The following is a 12,937-nucleotide window of genomic DNA, read 5'->3' as shown; positions in this document are numbered from 1 at the left end:
ATTTCAGAGAAACCATGTATCCATGTACACTTCAGCAACAATGATGCCCAAACAGATGTGCAACTTATGTTATGACTGGTATGACACACATTGGTTTTTAAACTTTGGTTTGGTTTAACTTGCATTTGTAGATGCAGCAATGAACTGTGTTTACTAACAATGGTTTTCTGAAAATATTCATGATGGCATGATGTTTTAATAATGCAGTGCAATCTGAGGGATTAAAGACGATTCATCTGCTGAAATCTAAAATTTTTTATGTTTTGGACTGTGGGTGGCTCGGTGGGTAGCGCTGTCGCCTCACAGCTGGGTTCGATCCTCAGCTGTAGCGGTCCGGGTTCTTTCTATGTGGAGTTTGCATGTTCTCCCCGTGTCTGTGTGGGTTTCCTCCCACAGAAGAATTGGAGATACAAAATTGTCCATGACTGTGTTTGACATTAAATTTGAACTGATAAATCTTGTGTAACCAGTAATTACCTGTCCTGTCATTAATGTAACCAAAGTGTGTAAACATTTCATTAAAATTCTAATAAATTAATAAACAATAAATGTTTTGAACTGGAAATGGTAAAATGCTTTAATTCCTTGCAACTGTGTACTGAAAAACCTTGTCTTTAAACGAATGTATTCGTATGCACATAAAAAAGTACTTTAGCATTTAGAATAAACAAAAATATGTAAAATATAAGCATATACATTAATAATATAATGTTTAGGTTTGTTGTTTGCAGAGATGCTTATGTAATTAGAAATTGTTCACACATGACGGGGTGGGCAATGTTAATTTTGCAAGGGGCCACATAAGAAACTGGGATTGTTGTGGTGGGCCAGACCAGTAGGCTGAACTTAATTGCACTCAATACTTATTTTATGAGGGATCTTCAAAAAGTTTCCGCACTTTCATATTTTGGTTGGAAGCGGTGAGGACGGGAGGAGCAGTAATTGGTCGTGTCTGAGAGACTGAGAGAGAGCTTATAGTCCGGATTTAGCGCCATCTGATTTCCACCTTTTTGGACACTCAAAGAAGCTTTAAGGGGAAGAAGATTTTTTTTTTTAGTTCTTAATAAATAAGAGTTTAAAAAGTGCAGAAACGTTTTGAAGAACCTTGTAATAACGATGAGGAAAAGCATCATCTACTGATGTTTTCTGCAATCACTTGTAATTCTTATAATTTGCTTTTGAATTTCTTAATAAAAAGAGTTTAAAAAAAACTTTTTGAAGAACGCTTATATCTCTTTAAAAAGCAGTAAATTGTATGTTTTTGATAAACTATTACTGGTAAGAATACACACACACAACTTCACACAAAGTGCTATTTCTATTTTGTTTGCTGTCTAATTACCTCATTTGCTGTTTTTCAGTCCTTTGTTCTTGTTGGATATTCTTTTGACTATCACACAGCTGGTGTTGACCGCTGCAAACCTAGATGTGTAAAACTTTATAAAAAGTGCTTTTGCAGTTTAGCTAGCAAAGCTTTAAATGTGACCATTCTGCATCGTACAAATTCTTGTATTTCTGTGTTTAGTACCATAATGGCGATTTAAATTGTAATCCTTAAACACAGCAGTCTGCTCTCCAAAAACTAAACATACGGCTTTAAATCTGACTTCAGTAAATAAATACTTAGACATCCATGTATTGCTAAAAACTCATAAATTTTATATCAATCACAGTTCTGTTCACGAGTACATTATAGTGACGCTGGATCCACTTGCACACATGCATTTAAATAAAAACATTTTTTTAAATAGTCCCTTCAAAATCAAATTAATACCATTGTTTTGCATGTATGATGTACACTTATTTACGCCTGATTTCTAATTACCACTGACCTCATGTGGGCCGGTTGGGACACCCAAAGGGCCAAATGTGGCCCAGGGGCTGTACAATGCCCAGGTGTGACATATGATATTTGTCAGGACTGTTGATCCTTTCCAAATTTTAACTCTGTTTTTTATTCTCTAGCTCTGAAGATCTGTAGCCGTGACCTAGAACTGAAGCAAGCTTTAAAAATGTAATAACAATGCACTTTAAGCTATCAAGCAACTAAAGCAAGAATATATTAGTCTTTTTAATGTGGAAGTCTTTTCTATTCTAGTCAGTGTTGTAAGCGCATGGTAGCTAATACATATTTTATCTTCAAAATAATTACATGATTATTACATACATTCATTAGAAACGTTACAATAATAAAAACATGTACTAAAGAAGATTAAGATATATGTGTTTTTTAATTAAGCACATATGTCGGGTCAAGTGAAGTCAAATTTACTTGTATAGCACTTTTTACAATGGACATTGTCTCAAAGCAACTTTACAGAATCCAGGATTAGCAGACCAAAACCCCCTGTTGAGCAAGCTGAGGGTGACAGTGGCAAGGAAAAACTCCCTTAAAAATTCACGGAGAAACCTTTAGAGGAACCAGACTCAGCAGGGACCCCCATCCTCCTTATATGTAACATCTAAGTTAATGAGAGAATAGCATTTTTTACAAACTAAATTGCATATTTAAGTACTTAGGAATGTGATGCTCTTGCACAATAATGTTGTGACTGTTGTTAATTCATGTAATTACACCAATCAACCATAACATTAAAACCACCTCCTTGTTTCTACACTCACTGTCTATTTTATCAGCTCCACTTACCATATAGAAGCACTTCGTAGTTCTACAAATACTGACTGTAGTCCATCTGTTTCTCTACATACTTTTTTAGTCTTTCACCCTGTTCTTCAATGGTCAGAACCCCCACAGGACCACCACAGAGCAGGTATTATTTAGGTTGTGGATCATTCTCAGCACTGCAGTGACACTGACATGGTGGTGGTGTGTCAGTGTGTGTTGTGTTGGTATGAGTGGATCAGACACAGCAGCGCTGCTGGAGTTTTTAAATACCGTGTCCACTCACTGTCCACTCTATTAGACACTCCTACCTAGTTGGTTCACCTTGTAGATGTAAAGTCAGAGACGATCGCTCATCTATTGCTGCTGTTTGAGTTGGTCATCTTCTAGACCTTCATCAGTGGTCACAGGACGCTGCCCACAGGGCGCTGTTGGCTGGATATCTTTGGTTGGTGGACTATTCTCAGTCCAGCAGTGACAGTGAGGTGTTTTAAAACTCCATCAGCATTGCTGTGTCTGATCCACTCACACCAGCACAACACACACTAACACACCACCACCATGTCAGTGTCACTGCAGTGCTGAGAATGATCCACCACCTAAATAATACCAGCTCTGTAGTGGTCCTGGGAGAGTCCTGACCATTGAAGAACAGCATGAAAGGGGGCTAACAAAGCATGCAGAGAAACAGATGGACTTCAATCAGTAATTGTAGAACTACAAAGTGCTTCTATATGGTAAGTGGAGCTGATAAAATGGACAGTGAGTGTCGAAACAAGGAGGTGGTTTTAATGTTATGGCTGATCAGTGTATACTGCTTTGTGTTAATTGGCTAATACAATAACCCTGAGTTTCTTTCTTCATTTCTTATTCATGCTTCCTTTTCTCACATCCTTGGAAAAAGGACCAAGAAATGAAAGCAAAAATAATACAAAGGAGCAAATTGGCTGCCCTCATGCCATGTACCAAAAATTTTCCAAGGGAAACTGGTTAGCTTTCTTTCCATGCTGTGGAATAATGTCTTTATACATTTACATTTTCAGCATTTAGCAGACGCTTTTATCCAAAGCGACTTACACAATGAGCGGAACACAATGAGCAATTGAGGGTTAAGGGCCTTGCTCAGGAACCCAACAGTGGCAACTTGGTGATGGTGGGGCTTGAACCGGCAACCTTCTGTTTACTAGTCCAGTACCTTAACCACTGAGCTATCACTGGCTTTATACATGCATTAAGTAAAATTATGAACTTAAATAAGAAGTTCCCTCATTTCAGACAGTACTGTTTTTAATGATTCAGCTAAACAGTTATTTTAGGATGCTCATAAAAAAACTGTGAGACAGTGAAAAAAGAGGCAGTGAAGTGTGGTGTTTTCCCTCAGAGTCTGAGTGACGTTACTAAAAACTGAAAACCCATCTTAAACAGTTGGAATTTCCAGAAATGTGAGTCAACTTAACAAGACGATGAAAAGTGAGAGTAAATATTTGCACAGGATGCTTAAATACACTGATCGGGATGTGGAAAACTGGAAAATTTGTGGTATTAATAAAACCAAATTAACTAGAACAATTTCTATAGTTAGCAAGTAAAGCAGAGATGGTGTAAAGATAAAGATCCTGTCTGAGCAAAACTAATATGAACTATTCAGTGACAAACAGCCAGGGTCCTTTAGACCCTAAAGGTCTAAAATATTCCTAAAACAATTTGACATTTAAACATTTAAACAAATACAAATCTAAGCAAATAGTTTATATCTTACCTGCTTATTCAATTTGGAACGTTAGGAGTTAGATTAAAGAAGCTTCTTTGTCGCCGCCTAGTGTGGATAAAAAGAACATCAGTCCAGCAATCATTTCTCTGCGGGCTCGGCAATAGTTTTTATGACTGTAATTGACTGTAAAATTGAGAAATCATAAATAGATTGTTATCACTAACTATGTTATCACTAACAATATGACAAGATGGCTGTTCTTTTGGCTGTTCTTATATTTAGTGAATAAAAATTAGGTAACAAAGACTGCTTTCACCATCGGTTCTGTTTAAGAGTACAGTAGACCCTTGACTTACAAATGTAATTGGTTCCAAAGGGCTGTTCCTAAGTCAAAATGTTCGTTAGTTAAACCTATTTTTCCCATAAGAAATAATGTAAATAGATCCGTGCCAGACCCCCCAAACCACCCCCTTACCTAACATCTCTAATGTCTTAAATGGTCTTTTTTGTTATAAATAAAAGTGTATTTTCCCTTAAATCTTAAATTATAGAATAGACATTCCTGTAATAAACAATAATAAACAACACACAGTAGTACTGTACATAAAACAACACACATCACATTTCAGTACAGTACGTGTGGTGTACTATACATCATAATACATTTCCTCCTTTTTATATAAAATGTATCTACCAGAAACAACAATAACTCTCATATTTCTCTATTATTTCCTTCTTTATTTCAATAGTGTTGTATTTTGTAGGTGTAACTGCAAGAAAGAAAGAATACTTTACTGAGCCGAATTCCTTCTTCTCTCTCACTCACTGTCCCCTCTGTCTGATACACAGTGACAGCTACTGGCAGGAGTAATTATACAACAACGAATAGCAATAGATTTTTTCATTTTCTCACCACTACGCTTTCTCTGCATCTTCTTTGGGGACATTTTAATATTGAATTTTACAAAATATAAATACATACATATACTGTATATATAGAGAGAGAGAGACAGTCAGAGTCAACTTCGTATGTTAAGTTGAAAAAGATTGTAACCCAAAATGTTCGTATGGTAAACGGTTCGTAACTCAAGGGTCCACTGTATAACAGAACAAAATGAATGAACTACTACTAGAACTGTCCGAGAATTAGAATCCTGTCTTATAAACAACAGGATAATAAGAGTCTGACTGATGTACAAGGGTGGACAAAACATTTATGCATTTATTCATTCTGTTTTACCACCACTTTATCCTATTAGGGTCGCGGTGGGAAATAGGGTCGATTCACTGGGCAGAACGCAGGGAACACCCAATACAGGTTGTCAGTCCATCACAGGGCAAACCCACATAGACACATTCATACCTAGGGCAATTAAGTATCTCCTATTAACCTGACTGCATGTCTCTGGACTTTGGGAGTAAACCCGGGGGAAACCCACACAGACACGAGGAGAACATGCAAACTTCACACAGAAAGTACTCAGACCACTCCACTTGTGAATCAAACCTTCTTGCTGTGAGGCGACAGTGCTACCCACCAAGCAACCGAGCTGCCGTGGACAAAACAGAATACAAAAAAGCTTTTATTTTACACATTACTACATCACAACTACAAGTTCCATTACACTGATGAAAAATCCAAACCAAAGTTCAAAAACAAGTAATATTAACTTTGATTGTGACAGTAAACTGTAAAGAGGCTCCGTTACATTAGCAATCTGTTAGACGAAATGTCTAAGATGTCTAAGTTTAAAGTAGCTATAAACAATACTCATGTAAGTGTGAAACACTCCCAACCAATTCTGTGGGACTGGAGGGGTGCAAACACAGAGGAGAATATTTGTCTTTCAACTTTTAATCTTTGTCCAACCGAGGACAAAAGAGCACATAAAAATAAACCCTATTACGTCACAATTTAACTGCATGTGCCACCTATAAAAAAGGTCTTAGGCAGTTTTACTTTGTTAGACGTCAACAAAACGTTAAGCTACTAAAAGAGTTCTTACAGACAAAATAGTGGGTAGCTAAACTACAGGTGTATCAGCAAACAGCTTTGACACATACGGCACTATACGTACACGTCATCTTTTGGGCTGAGTTCTGAAGTTTGTGTGGATGCAGAGAGAAAAACATTATTGTGTGTAACAGACAGTTTAAACAGTGTTAACAACAAGACAGTTATGTTTGTGTGAAAAGGGCCTCATTTAATCTGGTTGTGGTTTCTTAAAGGGGGAAGCAATGTGAAATATAAATATGCAAGAGCATAGAAGAAAGTTTTACATTGGGGAAGCCAAATTTACCAAAAAAAATCCAAACCAAAGTTCTAAAACAAGTAATATTAACTTTGATTGTGACAGTAAACTGTAAAGAGGCTCCGTTACATTAGCAATCTGTTAGATGAAATGTCTAAGATGTCGAAGTTTAAAGTAGCTATAAACAATACTCATGTTACTGAGTGTGAAACACTCCCAACCAATTCTGTGGAGGGTGGGGGGGTTGAAAACACAGACAAGAATATTTGTCTTTCAACTTTTAATTTTTGTCCAACTGAGGACAAAAGAGCACATAAAAAACTTTATTATGAATTTAACTGCATGTGCCAGCTTTAAAAAGGTCTTAGGCAGTTTTACTTTGTTAGATGCCAACAAAATAAGGCCTTATTTAATCTGGTTGTGGGTTTCTTAAAGGGGGAAGCAATGTGAAATATGAATATGCAAGAGTGTAGGAGAAAGTTTTACATTGGGGAAGCCAAATTTACCATAAAAAATCCAAACCAAAATTCTAAAACGAATATAATTAACCTTGATAGTTATTTGGTTGAGACCTTTATTGTAAATGTAGTGCTTTAAACGCCAACTCTGCAAATATCAATTTTAGTTTTTTTTTTTTTTTGGTTATTTACCATGCAGGAGTAGTCCATCTGTTTCTCTACATATCTTTTTAGTCTGCTTTCACCCTGTTCTTCAATGGTCAGGACCCCCACAGGACCACCACAGAGCAGGTATTATTTAGGTGGTGGATGATTCTCAGCACTGCAGTGACACTGACATAGTGGTGGTGTGTTAGTGTGTGTTGTGCTGGTATGAGCGGATCAGACACAGCAGTGCTGCTGGAGTTTTTAAATACCGTGTCCACTCACTGTCCACTCTATTAGACACTCTTACCTACTTGGTCCACCTTGTAGATGTAAAGTCAGAGACGATCGCTCATCTATTGCTGCTGTTTGAGTTGGTCATCTTCTAGACCTTCATCAGTGATCACAGGACGCTGCCTACGGGGCGCTGTTGGCTGGTTATTTTTGGTTGGTGGACTATTCTCAGTCCAGCAGTGACAGTGAGGTGTTTAAAAACTCCATCAGCGCTGCTGTGTCTGATCCACTCATACCAGCACAACACACACTAACACACCACCACCATGTCAGTGTAACTGCAGTGCTGAGAATGATCCACCACCCAAATAATACATACTCTGTAGTGGTCCTGGGAGAGTCCTGACCATTGAAGAACAGCATGAAAGAGGGCTAACAAAGCATGCAGAGAAACAGATGTACTACAGTCAGTAATTGTAGAACTACAAAGTGCTTCTATATGGTAAGTGAAGCTGATAAAATGGACAATGTTATGGCTGATCGGTGTACATTGAATGTAGTTGTGTAAAAAGGGAATTATGACATTCACACATTAACTCATTCACGTCCCTCAGTGACCTAAAAGTGAAAGTCCTGGAATCTAAAAATACAGTGTAATTTCTGAATAAATGTCTCCATGATAATGATTAGTAAGTTTAAAATTTGGGGAGTGGAAATTCCTTCAGCTGGCTATATAAGTAAACTGAAAAATGACTGAAGCAGTAAAGAGTGAGCAGAGCAGAGCAATCAGGTACTTCACAGGAACTCATCTCCTCATGACCATGCCCTCAGCTCACTGTAAGTAATGCCCACCAGCCAGACTAGAACCTTCCTCCACAGATGCCGTCTCACTCACTCCCCGCCTAGTCTCACTCCCATCGCTCTTCTGTGCAGATCTAAACCTGTTCCTGGTCGCAGTGCTGTCTATCTGCTCTCTCGGAAACCAGACTCCACTCCACAGCAGGAATCCAGACTCAGAAGAAACTTCAGGCGAGCTGCAGCAGGACCTGACAGACGCTGTGGACCACGGCAAGTGGAATTTAATCGCCAGTTTACTGCAGCAAGATATCGCGATACTACGCGACGAACAGGTACCGCTAACTCTGTGCACCTCACGTGTGTTACCTTCAAGTGCGTCTGCGTTTTAGTGCCACTGTTAAAAACTAAAATGTATTCAAAAATAAACGGGTAATAGTTGGAGAATAAATTATACGTCAGAATATATATCTAGTGTAGTTCTGTGTGAATCGTAACTTTTTTAAGTGAATAAGGAAAAGGTTGTTTGGTACCTTGTTAGTTTCCAAGTCATGAACAAATGTGGATTATTGAGATGTAAATCAACATTTAAATAATATACCTTCTAATTTTTATTAAACATATGAGAATACCATTTTAGATATTTTTGGGGGTTAAATTAAAATACAGAAAAATTTCCAGTACACAGAATTATCGTCACAATATGGTATAATGTAGTTAATCAAATTAAAACAAGTTTTAACTCAAGTCTTAACCATGTGGTTTTACAGCATACAGCACTGTATAGTAAACTTTTAACTTTTATCCTTTGCAAAATTCAGCTTTTTTGACTTTGTGACAGTTGAGCTTGGTGACTGTACACTGATCAGCCATAACATTAAAACCACCTCCTTGTTTCTACACTCACTGTCCATTTTATCAGCTCCACTTACCATATAGAAGCACTTTGTAGTTCTACAATTACTGACAAAAACTCCAGCAGCACTGCTGTGTCTGATCCACTCATACCTGCACAACACACACTAACACACCACCACCATGTCAGTGTCACTGCAGTGCTGAGAATGACCCACCACCTAAATAATACCTGCTCTGTGGTGGTCCTGTTGAGGTCCCGACCATTAAAGAAAGTATGCAGAGAAATAGATGGACTACAGTCAGTAATTGTAGAACTACAAAGTGCTTCTATATGGTACATGAAGCAGATAAAATGGACAATGTGTGTAGAAACAAGGAGGTGGTTTTAATGTTGTCTGATCGGTGTATGTCAGTCATGCTAAGAGTGGAGTAAACCTATATTTTTGTATCCATAAACCAAATAAAATAGTAAAAAGTACCCATAAATACCCTTTATAATACAGTAAATTAATAAATGATGTAAATAATCTATAAAGGCTATTTCTGGGGTGAGGGTGTCTTTGTGGTGGTATGGATTGGTGCCCAGTCCAGAGTATTCCTAGTGCCTATTTTTTTTCAGTGGAACTGGACCTGCTGCAACCCTGATCAAGAAAAAGTGGTTGATGAAATGAATTAAATTGATAAATGTAACAATGTAATAAGGAAACATGAGCGTTACTACCTATTCACCAACAATATAGCATTCAACTTAGCTAACTTAGCTATTACCATCTATAGCATCAATAAAGTGATATGTTTAATTGAAAATTAGAAGCTCTGGTATGTTCCAGACATGTAGAATATAGCACCAATTAGAGTTTTGGAATTTTTTACCAAACTTTTTACCAAACTTTTTTACCAGAGGGAAGAACAGGGTTGTAAAGCTGTTAAAGATAACATTGGAAAGATTGACCTAATTAACATTGTAGGGTTAAAAATGGTTAATGTGGGGGAAACCTTTTGTGGAATTGGAATTTTTGTGTTAAAAATGCAAATCATCTAATTTTAAAACCAGAAATAAGTAATACAACCTGGCTAACATGAACTTTAGCTTGATATTAACTCAAAATGTATCCATTACTACACATTGTTTGAAATTTCTTTTATGTATAACTACATATAAAATATACACACTAGAAATCAAACAAAGCCATTTTATTGATTAAAACTGTTTTTTGATTATTTTATTTCCTTACGTAATCTGATCTTTTATTGTTTGTTTGTTTCTTTTTACCTTACTCCAATATTGCAGTTGGTTGGCACATTTACATTTATGGCATTTAGCAGATGCTTACAATTGCACAGTACAGTTCAAGCAAATGGGGGTTGAGAGCCTTGCTCAGGATTCCAACAGTGGCAACCTGGCAGTGGTGGACAGAGCAGCTATAGACATAATTTAGTCATTAATAAACCAATTAAATGTTTCCTAAAAGTAAAAGTGGTAGTTTTTAGTAATTTTTCCTTGCTAGTTGGTTTACTCTAGCATGGCATGTCTGAGATCTGCTACAAAATGTAAAAGCTGACAACCAACTTCAGTTCATAAGCTTGGTAGCAATATTTTCTGTTTATAATCTAATAATCATAATAAACTCAATATATTTGTACACTTCTAGTTCAAAAGGGACTTTGGGCAAACAGAATTTAAGATGAAGGATTTTTCCATGAGTATGCCTCTTCTCAATTCGTCTGATGGATGTCTGTCAAAGAATTTCAAAGCAGTAAGTACTGAAAATGACTTAAATAAACCTGTGTTCACTAGAAAACTTGTTCTTACTGATACCTGTTCTTTATAGCAAAGATGTCTGAGAAAGATATACACTGGATTGAGCATATATAAAGAATACCTTCCCTATGTTGAACGACAAAACCTGACTACAGCCCTCATGAACAATATCAACCTCGCCACCACCAGATTACTTCACATCATCAAAGAAAAGGCAAGTTAAAGTTTGTACCTGATGTAAATACACATAAAGCACACCTACCTTATGCTCACTGTAAATTTGATCAGGAATACTTACTTTACTGACTGTATCCTATGTTGTTATGTACAATGTGTGAGCTTCTGAATACTGCACACTACCGCAACAGACACTAGCTATAATTACAAAGCTGGAACATGCATACTTGGAATCTCAACTGGGTTAATAAAACAAGCCAGTTACATTTACATTTTCAGTGTTTATCCAGAGCGACTTACAGAAGATCTTCCACAGTAAACATTTCCATACTCTAGTTTAAATAGACAACAGTCCAAGAACACACATCTGCTGAAACTCTGTTAAGACATTTTTTAAGGAAAAGATAAATGAATGAGTGTTTGTATGTTTGTTCTCAACTTAAGTGCTTAGTAAAGATTTATTTGTAAAGTATTTATTTAATCAATATTGGAGTCATGTTTTACACCCATTGGGAGCAATTAAAGGTTACAAAATACTGAACAGTGCTTGTAAGTGTAGCATATAGATGTTTTTGACTGGTAGTGCATATGATGATGTACATGTTATCCAATAGTTGCGAGTTCAAGGTAGTTACCAAGAAAATTGTCAGAATATACACTGATCAGCCATAACATTATGACCACCTCCTTGTTTCTCCACTCACCATATAGAAGCACTTTGTAGTTCTACAATTACTGACTGTAGTCCATCTGTTTCTATGCATACTTTGTTAGCCCCCTTTCATGCTGTTCTTCAATGGTCAGGACCCCCACAGAGCAGGTATTATTTAGGTGGTGGATCATTCTCAGCACTGCAGTGACAATGACATGGTGGTGGTGTGTTGTGCTGGTATGGATCAGACACAGCAGCGCTGCTGGCGTTTTTAAATACCGTGTCCACTCACTGTCCACTCTATTAGACACTCCTACCTAGTTGGTCCACCTTGTAGATGTAAAGTCAGAGACGATCGCTCATCTATTGCTGCTGTTTGAGTTGGTCATCTTGTAGACCTTCATCAGTGGTCACAGGACGCTGCCCACTGGGTGCTGTTGGCTGGATATTTTTGGTTGGTGGACTATTCTCAGTCCAGCAGTGACAGTGAGGTGTTTAAAAACTCCATCAGCATTGCTGTGTCTGATCTTCTCCTACCAGCACAACACACACTAACACACCACCACCATATCAGTGTCACTGCAGTGATGAGAATGATCCACCACCTAAATAATACCTGCTCTGTGGGGGTCCTAACAATTGAAGAACAGGGTGAAAGAGGGGGTAACAAAGCATGCAGATGGACTACAGTCAGTAATTGTAGAACTACAAAATGCTTCTATATGGTAAGTGGAGCTGATAATAAGAAGTGAGTGTAGAAACAAGGAGGTGGTCATAATGTTATGCCTAATCAGTGTATAAATTAATGTTTCTGTTGCATCAATTTGTGGAGTGGACACAATGTGAAGTGTGTGTGTGTGGGGGGGTTGTGCCAACCATCTCTAACAGCTTGATCCTTTGCATATGCAGGTAAACGATGGCCAGGTCCCACAGCACTTCAGCAGTGTGTTACCTGAGGATTCAGCATGGAGACAGAAGACAGTAACACACTCCATTCTGTTCCATTATGCAACATTTATGAATGCTACAGTCAGGGCAATTTCTTACATGAAAAAGACACAACAGGAAAAGGCCTTTCAAAAGGCACAAAAAAGCACAATCTTTTAGAAATGTTATATGGATTTGTGTTGTTAGCAAATGCAAGTAATGCTATTTATGTGGTCAGATATTTATTTATCTATCTATTTATTAGCTATTTAATTAAAAACATGTGTCAATGTCTTTATGTGACAATAAACTGCACAACTAAATATGATGACGAATATTTTGTA

The 12,937-nt window shown here is 37.3% G+C and overlaps 1 protein-coding gene across 1 annotated transcript; it reads left to right on the top strand.

Moving 5' to 3' along the window:
* The first annotated feature begins 8,171 nt into the window (after window positions 1-8,171).
* Window positions 8,172-12,773, top strand: il6 (interleukin 6 (interferon, beta 2)). The gene is made up of 5 exons (XM_062986258.1): window positions 8,172-8,259; window positions 8,356-8,552; window positions 10,728-10,832; window positions 10,908-11,051; window positions 12,576-12,773. The coding sequence occupies exons 1-5, from the start codon at window positions 8,172-8,174 to the stop codon at window positions 12,771-12,773; spliced, it is 732 nt and encodes a 243-aa protein (XP_062842328.1).
* Window positions 12,774-12,937: the final 164 nt, after the last annotated feature.

Source organism: Trichomycterus rosablanca, chromosome 2 (assembly GCF_030014385.1).
Source record: "Trichomycterus rosablanca isolate fTriRos1 chromosome 2, fTriRos1.hap1, whole genome shotgun sequence".
Taxonomy (NCBI): domain Eukaryota; kingdom Metazoa; phylum Chordata; class Actinopteri; order Siluriformes; family Trichomycteridae; genus Trichomycterus; species Trichomycterus rosablanca.
Note: the sequence above shows the minus strand (reverse complement) of the source record. Positions and strands in the feature narration are given on the sequence as shown.